This window comes from Thermobia domestica, chromosome 7 (genome assembly GCF_964235325.1).
Source record: "Thermobia domestica chromosome 7, izTheDome1.hap1.1, whole genome shotgun sequence".
NCBI classification, from domain to species: domain Eukaryota; kingdom Metazoa; phylum Arthropoda; class Insecta; order Zygentoma; family Lepismatidae; genus Thermobia; species Thermobia domestica.
The window spans coordinates 71,268,684-71,287,661 of record NC_137460.1 but is presented as its reverse complement, the minus strand read 5'-3'; the positions used below and the strand labels follow the sequence as shown (position 1 = coordinate 71,287,661).

The 18,978-nt window shown below is 32.2% G+C and overlaps 1 protein-coding gene across 5 annotated transcripts in view; it reads left to right on the top strand.

Annotated features, from left to right (window-relative positions):
- Nucleotides 1-18,978, top strand: part of SLO2 (slowpoke 2) — a 664,715-nt gene that overhangs the window by 630,599 nt on the left and 15,138 nt on the right. For all 5 annotated transcript variants that reach the window (XM_081764837.1, XM_081764838.1, XM_081764841.1 and 2 more), the window contains one exon: nt 5,697-5,795. In XM_081764837.1, coding sequence (XP_081620963.1) covers nt 5,697-5,795 — 99 coding nt within the window. The remainder of the gene's footprint in view (nt 1-5,696; nt 5,796-18,978) is intronic.

Below are 18,978 nucleotides of genomic sequence, written 5' to 3'. Positions count from 1 at the left end.
AAAGGTTGTTATGCCAGGAGTTTAGTCTTTTAGTTGGTTTATTACTTTTATTATGTTCATTACATCTCACACAGCACTTGTGGGGTTGATAAGTTTTAGTAAAGAACAAGGTTTTTGTTTCCGTCTCTTTACTTTACTCTTTTTTATTTATTTTTTTAATTTTATTTATTTATTTATTTAAGCTTTTCAGATCTTTTGTTTGTGAAAACGATTATCTAAATTCTTCCTGACAATCATGAAATGTTTCTCGGGGAGCAATTTGTCAATGTATAATTTAAATTTTATACAATCCAATGTGACTCTAGACTCCATTATGACGCCCACCCTGGATACTTCACACTTATTTTTCAGTTCCTTTATTTTTCTTTCCATTCTACTATTTTCCCTTTTCTACCTGACGACACTTTACTCATAAGTATTAGTATGAGTATCAAACTACTCATAAAAATGAAATAAGGCAAAATATCTGTCACATTGTTATTAACTTGATATTAAAACGTATATTATTATACCTCTATATTTATCTAATGATATAATTTTTTAAACTCTACTATTCTCTTTTGTTTGTCACAATGTATGTTGAAATAACATGTGTCAAGAACTCATGTATCTAGCAACTGTATTAAATGTACGGACATTATGACATCTCTACAAGACAGCAACATTTAATTACTGTCTTGGAAGAACTCGCATAACTTAATTCGTCTAAAACAAGAGCAGAAAAAACGTTATACGTAAATTTCAGACATTCTTACTTAAATATTAAATATAAATACGTTGTTCGTCTTTTGTTTCGTGTATCTTTTGTGCTTCTGTTTTGAACAAATTAGTTATGAGTTCTTCGTAGATAATGATTATACTTTGTTTTCTTGTCAGGATGTTATACTTTCTGTGCATTTAATATTGACCTGTTAGATATGTGAGTTCTTGGTATTTTTTTTCAACGTGCATAATGACTAATTAAGTGAACAATAGAGTTATTGAAATGATATCACTGAATAAATACAGAGAATTAATAATATATGTTTTATTATTAGTACTGTACTCATAACTTACTTCTTTTCTGTTATATATTTTTTCTAAGACTTTAGTTTACTACAATAGAAAATCCGTAAGGTATAATATTGCTGGAAAGCAATTTTAGAAATTTAGTGGAATGAGGCCTTCGAGAATGTTTTGACTTTTTTTCTTTCTTTAATTTTTCAATAAATTTGTAGAGACGTATGCGGAGTAGAGTTCTTCAACAGAATATACACATTCACTCTGCAGTTATAAAGTTTCACTTTTGTACCTGCATTTAGTAATAGCTACGGTGGCGTGCTTTTAGCGACAATTAGCCTGCAATACTTAATTTCACTTCACGTGACAAAGTGAGGATTCACTGAAGAATGTCATTCTTAATTTTTGTTATAAACGTTCCAAGCGATTACCGATTTATTATATTTTCTTTCTTTCTTTCGACTTATAATTTATACAAGAAAATGTTATGCCTTTTTCAAAGCGACGCAAATTTACTTCAAATTGTAGTCTATAACTTAAAACAGACTGTGGTGCCTCAGTGGTAGAGCATTCATCTCTAATGCATGAGGTCCCTAGTTCAGTCTCAATTCGTGCCAAGTTGACTCTGTGGTGGTGGACAAACACTGTGTACGTGGGTTTTCCGGATTCTCCCGTTTCCTTCACTTTCTTTTTGACACCGTTTCGTTCATTATCATAATCACCATCTACTTTAGCCTCGGTGCATAATTCACTTCATTTTCATTGCGAACACTAAACATGGGTAAACTCCTTTGTAATGTTTTATTTATATCGTACATATATCTTATAAAATTACAAATTGCTTCTAGTTTCCTGATATTTCCTTGTAGCACACTATAACTGAACATGGGAGCCAAGAAAGTGAAGAAAGGATACGTTTCCCTTTCTCCTGTGTTTGATTACGTATACTTGTTCTTTGAAAAATATTGTCTTCCCTTTCAGTGCTAGGAAACTTTTCTGAGGAGTCCGTTGTTGTTGAATGCTACTTCAAATGTAAAATTCAAAATATAACTTATTAAAAAGTGTAATTCAAGTAAAAATACAACAAAATAAGATACTAAAACAGAAAAAAACTATAAAAATTAAAACAAAGGTAGTAAAAAAACTAAAAAACTTAATATATAAAATATATAACAAGAAAATAATTCAAAAACACCAATGAACGAGAGAAACCTCGAACCACGTTAACTATTCAAATTTCAGGAATAAAAGTTGAGAATTCGGTTACTAAAGCCCACATTATCTTCCAAATCCTCAATAAGATTTTCGAGCATTCCTAGACGTTTTCTAAGGTCTGAATAATCTGTGCATTCCACAAAAATATACCAAATACTCAGTCGTTATTACTACCATGTGCATTCTGTAGATATATGGATTGTTACTTATCTAGTCTCTGTCGGAGTTTTCTGATCAAAATGAAATTCTAACCCACTTAATCAAACGTAGCTAGGTGAGTGCCAGCAATAGAGCAGGGACAGAGTGGGTCCTTTCCTTGTAGTTCATTGGTATGTAATAAACTGGAAATGAAAAGCTGGATTAGAAGAATAGATTGAAAAATAGAATTAGATTGATTGTCTAAGGAAAACAACGTTAAGTTGTTGAAACTGTAAACTTTATTTTAGTTTTAATAAAGTTTACAGTTCAGGCATTCCTAAACGTTCTCTGATGTTTGAGTATTCTATATACTCTACAAAGATATATCGAATCCTCAGTCCTTATTACAATAGTGTGCATTCTGTGGATATATGAGTTCTTACTTATCTAGTCTATGTCGGAGTGTTCTGAACAAAATGAAACTTTAACTTACTTAACCAAAACCAGCTAGATGAGCACCACTAAGGAGGAGCAGAGGAGCAGGGATAGAATGGTTCTTTTCTTTATAATTCAGTAGTATGTAGTAAACTGCAAATTAAGAACTGGATCAGAAGAATAGATTGAGTGTATGAGGAAAACAACGTTTAAGTTGTTGAAATTGTAACACTTTAATTTAGTTTTAATAAATAAGTGTATTGATCTAATCAGAAATTGTTAGTTATTTATAGAATTAGCGATATATATATAATATAAGAATTGTGTAATTTTGGTTTCATTGCATGACACATTAATTAATATCCCATGAAGATAAAAAACATTTGGACTTTCTACGCATAAAGGAGCCAAATCGTTCTCAGAGGAGTGTAGTGATTAGCAAAGAGCAAGACACAAAATTATTTTTCTGCACATTAAAAGAAAAACTATTGCCATTAAAATATCAAAAGTGAAATAGAAGTAATACTATGACAACTTTGACATCAAAAATTAATGAAATTAACACATTTCAACGGCATTTCGTCATTTTGTTTAAAAAATCCAAATACTATTAAGAGTTATTAAAGTTTGATATAATTTTCTTTAAATTATGATCCAGGAATGATAGTGTTACAAAAACTATATTAGCTATTTAAGAAAAAGTTTGCAAGATTATGTTCTGACAGATTTGAGTGATGTTTTGCTCAAAAATGAAGAAATCGTAGCAAACAATGATATGTTTAAGTCTTGATATGAAATCTCCGATGTTCCATAAATTTGTGCCCTGTAAGGTAAGGAAGATGGCTGGTTAATGAACGTAAATCATTATGAAAAATTAGAGGATGTGAGAGGAAACAGAAGAGCCTCTAAATAAATCTGAATCACAAACTCGCATGGCCCGGGATTGAACCAGGGACCTCTCGCACTAGAGGTGAGCGTTCTGCCACTGGGCCACCATGTTTTCTATTTTATAAATAGACATGACCTAAAATTGTTTGAGGACTTAGTTTTCTTTTCCATACTTACGGAATATTTTGAGAAATACGAAACTGTTTCTCTGGTCACCCTGAACAGAAAATTAAGGAAACAAATAAACAGAAACAAGTACTTGAGATTTGAAGAATACAATCAATCAGGAAATAAAGTATAGCTCATTATAGTCGGATATTACGGTCTCAGACCAGTTGTAAATAACACTATTCTGATCTTAGTCTTACAGAAATTCGCGATCAGTATTGTTGTATTTTACACATGCTCCATATTTGTAAACAAGACTATAAAACATGTGACCAAACAAAAAAAAAAAAAAAACCACTAGTGTCACCACCACTCACAAACAGGGTATAAAAGATGACGCAGGACCTCCAGCGGCATGAATTTTAACTGGTCAACTCTCCTGTCTTAGCTTGCCTAGAGTTCTAAAATTAACCTAACACAAACCTCTTAGCTTGCCTGGAGCTCTGTAAACCCTTAACCACTTTTTTCTTGCCTAGGACACTGGGAGATTTTAATCATAACTACTTTGCTTGCTTAGAGCTTTGTAAAATCATAACCTCTTTCTTTGCTTATTTAAAGCACTCAGAAAACCTAATCGCAACACCGTGACTACTTCGCTTGCCTGGAACTCTGTAGTCTCCTAGCTTGCTATAGAATATTTTTGACTGCCTGAGCCTAAAAACCATCAGTTTACCTAACAAAAATCAACATTTTAAAAAAGTCCAAAATCGTGTGTGCTAATTGCTCTCCCTACTACCTTTAGCAAAGTATGTTTATAATATAATCTACCTTCCTTTCTGTTTTCTGAATAACAAATTAATTCTATTTTTGTGTGTTTATCCACAGAAAGTAATATGCAAATAGTACAGAAAGTACTCTTAACATTAGCTGGCCAAAATATTTCTTACGTTGTAATTTTCTCTCTGCAAGAACTTGTATCTGAGGGCTTGCCTTCAGAATTGGAATCTTTTACATCGAAATTATCGTGAAAACTACTAAAGTATCTTCATATGTGATAGGTGGCAGTTTTTTTCAAAGGAAAAATAATTTTGCAGCATGGGTATACGAATTATATTTATGATTAATCTTTTTACACAATAAGTTTTTTTTTCTTTTAAGTTCATTTTTTATATTATTTGCAAGTTTTATCTATTCTCTCTTCCAATTAATATCTACATAATGATAGAATTGATACGAAAAAAAGAAACGAGAAAACGAAAATAAATACTGTCAAACGAGCACCTTGTGAACTATTTCTCTGTAAAGACGAGTACCATGTATCTTTTAATTGAAAGGAAAATGCATGCATTATTATGTATTGTAGTTTAACACAATATTTAAATTGCTGCTCAACTCCAGTAGTTCTTAATAGCTTTTTCGTATTGTCTTATCATATTCAATGTGTTTCTGTATTGATTACTACTTCTTGAGTACAATCTATAGAAAGTTCGACGTGCATATTTTTAAGACTTAAAACTCAAATTAATCACAAAAAGATGTAATAATAATAATAATAGCCGCGAAATTAAGAGTTTTGTACGTGCCGATGTTGCTAATATAATGCTTTTATTGCTTTCATCAAGGAATGCAAAAATGTTTCTAGTAGTTTCATGTTTTTCCCGTGAATGAAAATAACATATTTTTGTGTCATCATATATACTGTATATATATCTACATACATAAATAACGGCATGATAAGAACGCAAATACTTCATATCTCTACTTCTTGATATATATATTAACATATATAAGTATATTGTTTCTTGCCGTTGTAATGTACAGATTTAACTTTTTTTTCCTTGTATTGTACTTTTTTTGCATGGTTGTTTTTTTTCGATTTCGTTTCTATTTGCCATCATTCCTGTCTATTTAAGCTTGACGAGGATACTGACCCTGAAGGAGTTGGGGTCGCTTACAATCCTAGAACAGAAAGTACTAACTGCCTTGGTTGCTCAGGCAACCAAAATTCTATGGTAAGTTAGAGAACGTAGCTTAATGTTCAAGTCGTGCATTTGTTAATCGTGTATGTTTAAAATACGTACCAAGGACAAGTAATTTTTCGTAATAGGAATGGAGATGGTTAAATTAAGTAATATATGATTTACGAAAACATTGGTTGAAAAATATACACAATACAATTTGAGAATTTCCATAATTATTATTTCAAACGACGTTACATACATCAGACTAGGATATTTACAATATGTACGTCAACGAGAATAATAAATAAAATTTATAAAATTTATTCGCATATTAAAAATTACTATTATTTTCACTTTGTAATTCCAGTTCTATTTTCTGAGATTTGTTCACTGTCTAGAAAGTTAAGGGAAAATATTATTTACATGATTTTAGAGGTAATTTTATTTTCCTGTGAGATCGCAAAAAATTTCAGTCCCTCTTAAACCATATAGATCCGTGTTCATAAAGAACTGTTAATAATATTTTTGTTTTGAAGACAGAAAAGGCCATAAAGTTCAACGCTTCTTTTTCACGTGTACGAAGCAATATGTATATTTCTTTTGAATGTATGCTAATAATTTCGAATTGACACTTTCGAACTGATTTTCATACTTTTGCTATTTTCGTGAACATTGTGGGGTTGGAAACGAAAGGAAAAAGCTAGTAACATCCTAAGAAGTCTATCTTTTTATGTGTGTGCGGTCACCGGATTTCTTTCTTGACACATATTATAGTATTTGGTATATTTGATACTACTTTGTACTGAACTCGAGATATAAGGGAATGTAGTTCCTGACGACACAGAGAGTAAAGCCTCTTCGTCTGTTCACTTATAAATAATAATATGAATTTCTTACCAATTAATGTTTCCAAATATCGAATGATTTTTCCGTCACTCTTTGTAACAGTATTTTACCTTATTATATCAACAGGAGCGATTCTTCAAAGTATGATTTTGGAAATCACTCTGCAATTGAAACAAAATACACTTTCAAATGCTTTGAAAATAATTTTTATCCTTCTGAAAGTTAATTGGGAAAAGTCTTATGAGATGGCGTTGATTTCATCTTACAACTCGCAACAGAATTACATCTGAAGAACAATTCGCATTTAAGAAGTACGGTTTCACAGTACGAAATATATTTTCCTACTGAGAATGTGCCTGTGTTTTTGTCCAAACACATGTTTAGCGACATCTAGCCTGCGAAATCGTACTTACTTCTCACAAGGAGATGACGTCTTCCTTCGAATGTTTCAAGAAGAATACTTGTTTATGAATGTAATTATTAAACCTTATTCTAAACATTCGGGACGATTTTCACGTCTGCTCTCCTTTCATTATGGCCTTTTCTAAATCCACAAATGTCCTTTTTAACTCATCCAATTTATTTTAAGTAGGCTGTGGTTTCTAATTGTAAGACAGAAAAACGATATTATTGTGATCTTATTTACATCTTATATGCCATAATATTTACGAATATCTACTTTTTCTTTAGCTTAAGGATTTTCTAAATAATTTCATATATTCTTTGCTTATAACAAACACAAGAAAAATGTGTGGTTATTCATTAAATATATTTTAGCTATATATTTATTAAATTTATTCTTTCCAAAAGTTGTTACGAATAATAATAGTTAAAAATGCGAAAAATATTATAAGAAACATAAATCAATGTGGCTAGTGAGTTTTCTAAATACAACGCATTTATGTTAAATCTTTTTAAATTAAGTAAAATCATTATTATAATGATACAGCTAAGCCTGCGTAACCCTAATGATATAATTAAATACGTAAATTATAAACAAAAAATGCACGGTAACAGTCTATTAGTATAAAAATTATGAGATCTACCGTTAAAATCTTCGAAAACAAAATTACTAAATTTCTAAGGTAAGACAAAAACAAAAATGTTATTAGAACCTGTAAAATTTCAACTTGTAGTATATTATTAATAGATAAGTAACATTTAAGTATAATTCGTACTTCATTTTAACTTAAATTATATTAATTTGTTGTAAGTGTTAACGATTAAGACATTCAAAAAAAGAAAAGTTTAGTAACTTGATATTTGAACTGATTTAAATATCAATATTAGAATAGGATATTGGGATACTTTCATCTTAGTCTGTAAGGCTAGATAAGGTAACTTCGTTTAGGCTAAGTGTCATTCATTAGTCACATATATATAAAACATCCTCATACCTATACTTTAAAGCACTTAAACATTTTTACATTATCACGTGGAAGAGTATTTACTATATTATTACTTACCTTGGATACTTTACCAGTTGTGGATGATTCACCCCAACGAGAAACTGAGTTTTCACCATACAGCGGTTCACATTATCAAGATGACCACAAGCATCAAATATAGAGCAATGTAGTAGCCCGGTCGCCTTATTTTAACTAAGTATGCGCACAGTGTTCACATGGACGGCGTTTTATAGTGGACAATATGAATTAATATTGATGATGGAACTGCCTTTGGTGGCAATTGTTGTGTAATTGCGTACTAGCATTACAGAAGGTAGTATATATTCTGCGAACGTTTATGTGTGTTACGTTTATGTGAACGATATCATTATGCGTTGATGTGCATGAATTAAGCACAGTTCTATGTGGATAACAGATATTGTGGAAATTCTATTGGGATATAACGTGACAGAGCGTTTGGGTAATCCTTCATAAGTTATATGTAAATGTAGTTATTTGAATACTAAGTCGTAAGTCTGTCATGGATGTCAGCAGTCCTGGTTATGTATGTAAATAAAAGTATAATGGAATTTTTGGTTCCATTTTGTACGTTGTTTACCTCAACAGCCACTGTATAAGTTATACGATGCATATTATATGCAACTCCAAGGAAACAATTTTTGGGCTGATTGTTATGATTTGATACTCATGATTGTTACGAGAATATTTGACAGATTTTGAGATCGAGTTTTGGAATCAGTTCAGGTAAGTCTAAAGTCAAATTTAATGAAAGCAGAGTTATCAACAACAAAGAATTGCTAGTCCTTGTACATGCTGATGAAACCATACACAAAGTCATTTCACATGTACAGTACATTCCAGGGTGGGCAAGGTTAAAGGTACTGAAACCAAAATTAGTGATCCTAAAATTCAACTCTACTATTTATATAGCATCAAATCCTGAGAATGTGAAATGCAAATCGCATAATAGTTTGCATCCACATCGACTCTTGTTTTAAAAAATGTCAATCTTTCGCCCAAATATCACATACAATAGACACTTTAAACGTTCTTTTACATAATGTCCAAGGTCTAAAGAACAAAATTGACTTTCTAGAGGTACAACTTATAGAAGAATGTTAGAAGAATGTACAACTTCTTTGTATAGATGAACACTGGTTAGCTTCAAACATCGAGAGTAAGGTAATCTTAAATGATTTCAATATTGTAAGTCATTGCCCTCGTACAGTCAAAAATCGAGATGATGATGCAATTTTTGTCGTATGTATTTAAATATAACGGAGATTGATGTCAAAATTTCTACATCGAAACACATTACGAACTATCTGCATTAAATCTTGATGGATTAAATATTTGTATTGTATGTATGTATAGCGTTCCGTCTGATGACTTGCGATTTTTTTCAAGAATGTTGAAATATTTCTCACAAACATATGCAAAAATTTGAAGCGTAGTTCTCTGTGGTGATATAAATATCAATTTTTTAACGCTTTCAACCGAGAAACCAAAGTTTAAAAATTCGTCAAATTTATATGACTTGCATATTATTGCCAATGTATCCACTCGTCAAGGTAAAATGCCCTCGACCAAATTATTACTCTACAAAGTACTTTTAAATATACGATTGAAATTATTGATTTTGGATTTTCTGATCATGAAGGTGTTTATTGTGAAATAGCTACCAATAAACATTTAAGGAAAAGTCCAAAACCGTTAATGAGAACTACAAGTTCAAATCAAAATATAAATTATTTTTGTTTCCTATTATCTCATGAATAATGGAATACTGTGTATAATATATCCAATGCTAATGATAAATTCATTTTTTTTTATTGAAACTTTTCTGCATAATTTTAACATAGACTTTCTATGTCAGTTACGCAAAGGTTCTTATAAAAACCTGAAAAAGTCGCTCATGCGAGGAATAAACATTTCTAAGCAAAAAATATATACTACAATAAACTTATGAAAACTTTCACAAATTTACCAGCTAAATTTAGAGCTCATATTAGAAATATACACGAAAATGTATTAGAAAGTTACTCGAGCAGCCAAATGTTCGTAATACATGCTTACCATCTGGTACATCGGATGTCAGTAGGAAAAGCATCTCCTGTAACAGGCATAGTATGTATGTGATTCGCGTAACTGAACAGAAGTTATTGATCTGTATCAAAATGCTTTCTCGTTCTCATTCTACAATCACAAATGAAGTCCGGTCCATAACTAACTAACTAACTCCATGGCCTATGGAACCCGGAGGTTCAATGCCGCGTTCACAAAAGCTCTCCACTGACTTCTATCCTTAGCCAATTGAATCCAGTTTCTACTTTGTATTCCTATCTCTGCGAGATCCATCCTAATATTGTCCTCCCATATGGGCCTAGGTCTTCCTAATGATCGTTTTCCGATTGGTCTTTCAGTCAAGACTTTGAAAGCGTTTCTACTTTCTTCCATTCTAGCTACATGACCTGCCCACCTAAGCCTCCTAGACTTGACGATTCTAACAATGTTGGGTAAACCGTATAAATTATGTAGTTCCTCGTTATGAAGTTTCCGCCATTCTCTATTCCCGTTCCTCTTGGGTCCGAATATTCGTCTCAGGATCTTGTTCTCAAATACTTTCAGTCTATGTTCTTCCCTCAGAATAAGGGACCATGTTTCGCAACCATACAGAACAACAGGCATGATTATCGTTTTATATATTTTAAACTTCAAATTGCTCGACAGAATTCGCGACGACAGGAGATTTTGAACCGAATAGTAACACCAATTCCCTGATTTTAGTCGACATTTAGTTTCTTCGTGAATATGATTTTCGTCTGTTAATATTGATCCTAAATATTTGAAAGTATCCATTTTATCAAAAGTATTATTTAATATTTTAACGCATCCACAATTTACCGTATTACGGTCCCGACGCACTTCCATGTATTTAGTTTTCTCTGCATTTACTTCTAAACCCATATCCCTACAAGCGTTTAATAAGATCTCTGCATTTCTTTCTATTGTTCTCCTATCATCCCCTATTAAATTTACATCATCAGCATATGCCATAACCTGGTGAATACCGTTCAACTCGAGGCCTGGTTGCTATCTTTGATTTTCTTTACAGAGTATTCCAGCACAAAGTTAAATAATGGCGACAACGCATCTCCTTGTTTCAGGCCATTTTCGACGTGAAAGCTCGTGGACAAAAATTTTCCTACCCGGACCTTACTTTGGGATTCATTTAAACATATCTTAATTAATCTAATTAGCTTTCTCGGTATACCAAGTTCTGTAAGAACGTTGTATAATGTTTCTCTCCTAACCGAGTCGTACGCCTTTCTAAAATCAATAAATAATTGATGTACCGGGGTATTGTATTCCCACTTTTTTCGAGTATTTGGCGAATGGTGTATTTGGTCGATAATTGATCGATTTCGTCTAAATCCACACTGATAATCTCCAATAATTTCATATGCATATGGGGTCAATCTTGCTAATAGAATATTTGAAAGGATTTTATAGGATGTTGACAGAAGAGAAATGCTTCGATAATTATTACAGTCAGTTTTGTCGCCAGTCCCGTCCATAGTTATTAAAAATAAAGTGCCTATTTAACAGTGAAACATTTCTGCTTTCTTGTAAATATATCATTTGAATTAAGTATATTTCCTGAAGGATTAAAGATAGCGAAAGTTATATCTTTGTACAAAAAAAAAAAAAAAAAAAAGGGAAATATTCATGATGTCCAGAGCTACAGACCTATTTCTATTCTATTTGTATTCTCGAAAATCTTGAATCAATATGTTATCGCGCTTGAAAAATTTTATATCCTACCATAATCTGATCTCGACTTCTGAACATGGTTTCCATAAAAACGGATCAATCCATACTCCACTGCTTAATTTTATTGAGAGATTTCTAATATTCTTGAAAATAATAATAATAATAATACGCAATAGGTTTATTTGTCAATTTTTCTAAAGCTTTTGATAGTGTACAACATTCTCTTCTATTGGAAAAACTCCATAAGTACGGTATTAGAGGCATAATGCATAAATGATTTCCCCGTATTTGATGAACAGAAAACAGTTCGTTCAAATACATAAAATAGTTAACAATGTGGAAGTCACATTTTCCTCCAACAGCGCTACTACCTCTGCTAATGTTTATCAAGACTCCATTCTTGAGCCAGATCTATTTTTACTGTACATAAACGATCTTGTTTAATTTATATCCTCAACATAATGTACTGTATGCTGACGATGTGAATGTCTTAGTAACAGGGGGGACAATATGGTAGGATTAGAAAGTGATTTGAAATACAATGTTGACCATTTTACAAAATGGGCATCTCAGAACCATTTGATGATAAATAGAAAGAAACTAAAGCATTCCATTTTCGCAACTCGTATACTTCTCAAATAGTACCTACTGTTATGTCAAACACAATTTCCGTGGGTTACTTGCACTCCATCATTTTTTTAAGAGTTACAATAAACAGCAGACTGAATTGAGATGAACATATTGTTGATATAAATAAAAAAAATAAGCAATATTTGTTTTGTGATTTATAGACTGTATGGTTCTGTTTCAAAACAAACTTTTCTTTCATTATATTATGCTAAGTTCCAGTCTATTAATTTTTGAAATAATTTTCTAAGAAGTTTCTTATTTTAGTGATACTGGTTTTCGGTTACAGAAGGTAATACGGACCATTTTAATCTTTCATTAAAAATCTCGTGTAAATGTGTTTCGGTGAAATAAAATTTTCACTGTCTCATGTTTTTATATGTACAAAATTGTTAAAAAACAAAAAATAAACATTTTTACTCATTTAAATGATGCGCGACATACGACAAAAGAACAACATATACACATTTTTTGTATCATAACTATACCTGTACTAAGAAAAGTGCCTTTCCTGTACCCACTAAACTATACAATAAGCTGCCGATTTACTTGAAGGTTATTGAAAATATACTAAAAAAAAAGTTGTTCAGACTTGCTCAAAGAGTATTACAATGTTAATAGATATTTAAGTGACAGTGTGACGCTATGTAAAATTACTCAAATATTAATGACAATTCCTATGTACTGATCTCTGAATGATTATATACGAAATTGGATGAATAAAGATGAATGAATATATTATACTGCAACATCTCTTTACCGGCATTTAAGTCAAACATTAGAAGTGACACATTACTCGGTCATTAATAACTAAAGTTCATTCAACGAACCTTCTGATCCTGATGTAAACATTGCAGAATGGTATTACTCCGCCAGTCATCGGATGATTGGCTATCGGCCAGTGCTTCTTTCGAGAAGCACGTGCTTGTACCCTGTCGATGTTTTACTTATTCCCCGCATATTGTTAACTGTGATTCGCGCTAAAGTTGGGTCAAAACTACTTTCCATGCATGCGTATTCTCTTTTATTGCATTAATTCAATTTAGTTCTTAGATAAAGTGTTGTTTATGTTGTCTAATTCTAAGGAATTCTGGTAATGAGCCTTATAAGCAAGGACTATTTTCTTCTGCTGTATGGGTGTTCTAAGGCTCTCTAACCAATAAAATGAAACAATCACCACGTGTATTTGTTTACATGAGGTACTGAACGTTCCTTGAATAAACTTTAGTTTGTTACGCCCAAACCTTCGGCCCGGTTTACATTTTAGGTGCTTAATTAACAGTTTTATCAAATCTAAATATAATTACGGCTCTTGTCCTAATAATTAACAGCAAAACACATTCATGTTCAAAATCATCATTGTCTATTTTAGATTGAATATAATAGATTGAAACACTACAACTTAAGTTGCAATTTAAATCGTCATAATAGTTTTTGCCTGCACACTAGCGACATCTATTAGTATCAGGCAGACAAGAGATAACACAGCTAGCGACATCTATTAGCTGGACTGTTTATTATTAGGGATCAGCGTGTCGCATTAAGATATGTTTGTTTGCTTTTTATAAATAGGATATTGGCTGATCGAAATACACTTACTCAACTATGTAACAATTTCCACCAAATGCTGTTTCATCATCAACAATTAAGTGAACGACAGAAGAAAGATACTTCTCTATTACAATGTACATTTTTTTTTTAAAAAATCATACATATGATACATAATTATACCTATATAACTCGATGTCAAGGTAGATTCATTTGTCCATGATATCCAAGGTAACTGATAATATTTACATAACTTTTTTTTAAATAAAAATGAAACACTGATTACTTAACAACAATGTTATTCTTTCTTTCCTATTTCTATAGGATCACTCACAGGTTTGTTTACTTTCTTTCTCTAAGTAATTTGTGTTCTTCTTTTAGAAAACCTGCACGACAAATCCCTTAGACTGATTAACATTAAATATTAAATCATTCATCAACAAATACAAATAATCTATCTTGCAAACGTTATATGTCATTATCATAAACGTTAAAAAACAAAAGGTGAAAATGGTCTAAGAAGACACGTTATAAATAAATTAACAAAGTATTCGATCCAATTAATGCAATTAGTATAAACTTGAGAGTCAAGAATTAAAATATTTAGTTGTAACTATGTATGCATCATTACATAGTTAAAAGATTAGAAGATTGAAGTCACTTGTAATTCACCATTAAATGGGAGGAAACTAGTACTAACACGACAGGAAGTATCGTGTTTAACCTGAACTGCTAGTCCTGGTACTCTAAAACTTTTCCCCTAAAATAATTTTTGAAATACATTAAATAAGCTTTTGGAAATATTTGTATAATAAAGTAATGCACTTTAGTTCTTTCCTGGTAATTGGCGGCTTTACCATAATTAACATGTTTTAATTACGTACGTCTCATTAAGAAAAATTCTCAGTGTCACTAACATATGTTTTTAATTTATATGAACACTCGGCAGTGCATTTTTTAAGAAATTGCTACTGGGTATCCAGGCACTAAAGGACCCTTGACACACATAGCAAAATTCAAACGCACAAATCTTTTAAAGTGCGTTTTTGTATAATGTACACTTTTGAAATAATGACACATAAAATGGCGTATTTGTCAGACTTCTGCTAACTGTTTCATTTCCGATTCAACACATCGCCATCAACAGGAGCACTGCGTGTAGCCCTACTTTTCCTATGAAAATAGAATGCATGCAGTCTATTGGAGATTTCGGCATTAGATACTATTAGGACAGCCCATTAATTATATAATGCTACAAAGCATGAGAAAGGTTTACAATTTGTTACTCTTTGTAATGTAAGGGATTCTTTTTAACAATTTAACTGTCGACATTTCGTAGCATCTCACTGATCGTAAAATTCTCAAAAAGAAAATTTTCTGGCAATATTAAAAAAAAAAAAAAAAAAAAACTCGCGCTGAAGAAAAAACCGAAAAATACACAGTGCTTATATTCTGAGTATTAGAGGTTCTAATATCTGAGAATCAGGGGGAAAAATAGGAGGGGCACAAAGGTAACCAGCGACAATTTTAGAAAAATATTTTAGTAGGGGATTCTCTTAGGAATACTTCGTGTTTAAAAATCTCAAAATTTTAAGGAGAGGGGTTTGAAGGTTATGAGTAACATTTCATTCGTTTTCTATAGAAATCCTAAAATTTCGGAGGAGCTCAGCCCTTTTCCCGCCGGCGTAAATCCGCCACTGAAGCTAACTGTGGAACAAATTGAGTCAAAATTGTTGAAAATAGCGCTTTATACTTAATGGACAATCTTACTTTCTTACAAGTATGCGCCATCTATTAATTATGCCAGAAAATTTGCCTGAACAAATATCAATTACCGATATTGCCTATAACAGATACGAAGTGTTTGGTTGTCATGAAATGTTAGGCCAGGATAAAACAAGTAAGGTTAAAGAGAACAATCTTTGAGAAGACTGGAATTGGGCGATAATGACAATGGGGAATCTCTGGAAAATGAACCAAATTGCGAATGCACGAGTGTAGCTTAGGAATAGCTGAAAGCTAGTCTCAACGGCCTTTAAAATAACAACTTCAAAATTATGTATGCATAGTCAATGTACTCAATATAACCCAACCTAAGCACAAAATCAAAGCTGTTTTTATGAAAGTATAACTTAATATGCGTCGCATCAAACGAATATAAACAATGTAGTGCATAGTAGATCGGTGTGATGGTAGGATGTGTGAAAAAATCAGTTATACTAAAAAATAAAATACAATCTGACTTTGAAGGAAAAATCGTCTGTGATCGCTTCTTCTCAATAAAACGGAAATTGATTCTAGGAAACTCGATATTCAATTGTCTCCAGAAAACATACAAGCAGCAAACAAAACAAACATGGCAAGCATAACTAATTCTGTCACTCTAGTTCCTTCCTATTTACAACAACCTCCTCTTCAATAGATAGGTTAGCTTAGCCTAGCCTCAAATATGTTCGAATACGTGGGCCTACCGTATAGATAACAGACAACAAGCCTGACTCTGACTTTACGTAGCTACATTAATCATTCGGCGTGAGAGATTTTCACTAAAAAGCCATTGGCGTCGACACTCTGAATCAGCAAGTCCTTGCTCTACATCTCGCCGTTTTTGATGTAAGTGGCTATCGTCGCAACGCAAAGTGTTCCCCAAAAGTGTAGTAAAGGTTCTTTTCTCCATATTTTATCAGAAATAATGAGTCTTAATTGTAACGAAGCAAACCAGCATTGTAAGCTAAGGATAAGTAATAATTCCATTTCATAAAAATTAAATATCCAGATAGCAACTTCTTTTCTTCTGTTATTTTCTCTCAGAGACTATTCAAAAGGTACATAATCCAAACATCATTTGGACTGTTACTCATGTGAGAGCTCGACTTCAACCTTTCTATCTCTTTAATCAATCTATTAACTTTCTCTGCATTAGAGTAGAATGAAAGTGCTAGCATATCGAGGTAGACCAATGAGTAGGCGAAACGAAGAAAAGATAAATGTCTGAAATTTCAAGAATGAAGCTTTCCAATTTTACACCTATCCACAGAATACAAACTAATACATATATTCACAAAACCAAAGTATATTGAAGTAATTTTAAATTTACAGTAATTCAAGTAATTTATTGTCAAGTACTCTTCCAGTAATTTTAAAAAATATGAAGTGCACTGGGTATCCAAACTCCTGGGCCTGGGTATCCAAGTGCTGGATACAAAATGGTAGCTTAAAAAATGCCCTGACACTCGATAGGGTAAAGAATCTTTAAGACTTTATAAATAATTAAGCAGGGGTCTTACGCATCCAAGTGACTAGCAAGCATATTTTGACTTTCGCTCGGGACATAAATTTTCTGTATTTATCCAACATCATGAGGCAATTGTGGGACTATTTGAATTAAAAGAACACAAATTACCCAGCACCGTGAGGTAGTTGGAGGTTCACTTGAATTAAAAGGAAATAAATTTCCAAGTACCGTCAGGGAGCTGGAGGTCCACTTGAATTAAAAGCAAATAAAATACTAAGCACCATGAAGCAGTTGGGAGAACTTGAATCAAAAGGAAATAAATTACGAAACACCGCGAGACAGTTGGGGTCTTCTTGAATTAAAAGAAAATAAATTACCAAGCACCATGAGGCAGGTAGGAGTCTACTTGAAATGAAATGAAATAATTTCTTGCCTAGAAAGACAGATATAAGAAGGTTGAAAGTCGATTGAATCTGTACGACTTAGATGAGCATACTCATTGGTGACTCGTAGTGCCAGGGTTAAACGGTCACTACACACATCTAACGAACGTTAGTAAAACAGGTAGACAGACGTATCAAGACTATAAGTTAAAACACGACACATTCTGCCATGATGGTACTAGTTTCCTGCTATCTGATTGCGAGTTATTCTTTATTTTTCTCTCTAACATCAGCTTTCAAGTGTTGTTCACTTTTCAATTCACCAAATTTTCAGACACTTTCAGTGTTCTTCAGTAGTTAACCTCGAGTCTCCCAGTGATGAACACCTATGGTTGCAACGTAATTTTTTTTCTTCTTCTTTTCAACTCCGATAACTTATAATAATTAAATGAAATTCTGTGATGTTTCTTTTTAGAAACATGTCCAAGTAAACTTTATACACAAAGAATAAAAAAGTGCGTCCTAAACACACTCGTTAAACACAATCTTCATATTCATTCTACATATAAAGAGTAGAACTTTGTTGTAATAATATCGGTTTTTGCGACACCTGTCGATTGTGTCAAATATTCAGTGAGACTAATTAATTCCTCATAAGGCAAGTATTTTTATACCTTGCTTAGTACGACATTCCAAATGCATCAAATTCATATATAATGCCATTGCCACAATTGAATGGTAATGGTTTTTTGTAGTGAATTGCACGCCTGCTCAGAAACTAGCAAATGGGAAGTTAGTCGAGTTTTTTCATGGATAAAAACCCATCGAACCATGTTCCTTCCGCATTGCTATTCTTAAATTTTAAAGGATCTGTCTGGTAAAATGTTGATTGTTTTGGAAAGTTCAAGTGTCCGGCCATCCCTTAACTTTCTCATAAAACATAATGACAATTTGCTGATGGTATGTTTGCTATCTTACAGAGTAAAGTTATTGTTCTCTGTCTGCACCTAGAGTAGCAATGATTACGAAACTTGCCCAAATGACAGTATGACTATGAAGAGAAAAGTTTTAAGCATTGAACAGAAAGTAAGAATGATTTTAGAAGTAGCAAATAGAAGGGAAAAAGAGCTGTACGTAACTTAGAAAGTGCATATTAGGAAAGTAACTAAAAACAGATGACGAATGATTACTGTACTCTTAACTACGTATTGAGGTAGCTTACTATAAATTACTTAGAACGTTCAATACATTAGTATATATATATTGAAGCAAATTAGATGACAGTAAAAAAAAAAAAAAAAAAAAAAAAAAGTTATTTGTAATATAGGCTTGATCAAGTGCTCAAGTACTTCCTCACTTTCAACATCTAATACCTTGATATTACGTATCTCGGTTACAACGACACTATATTT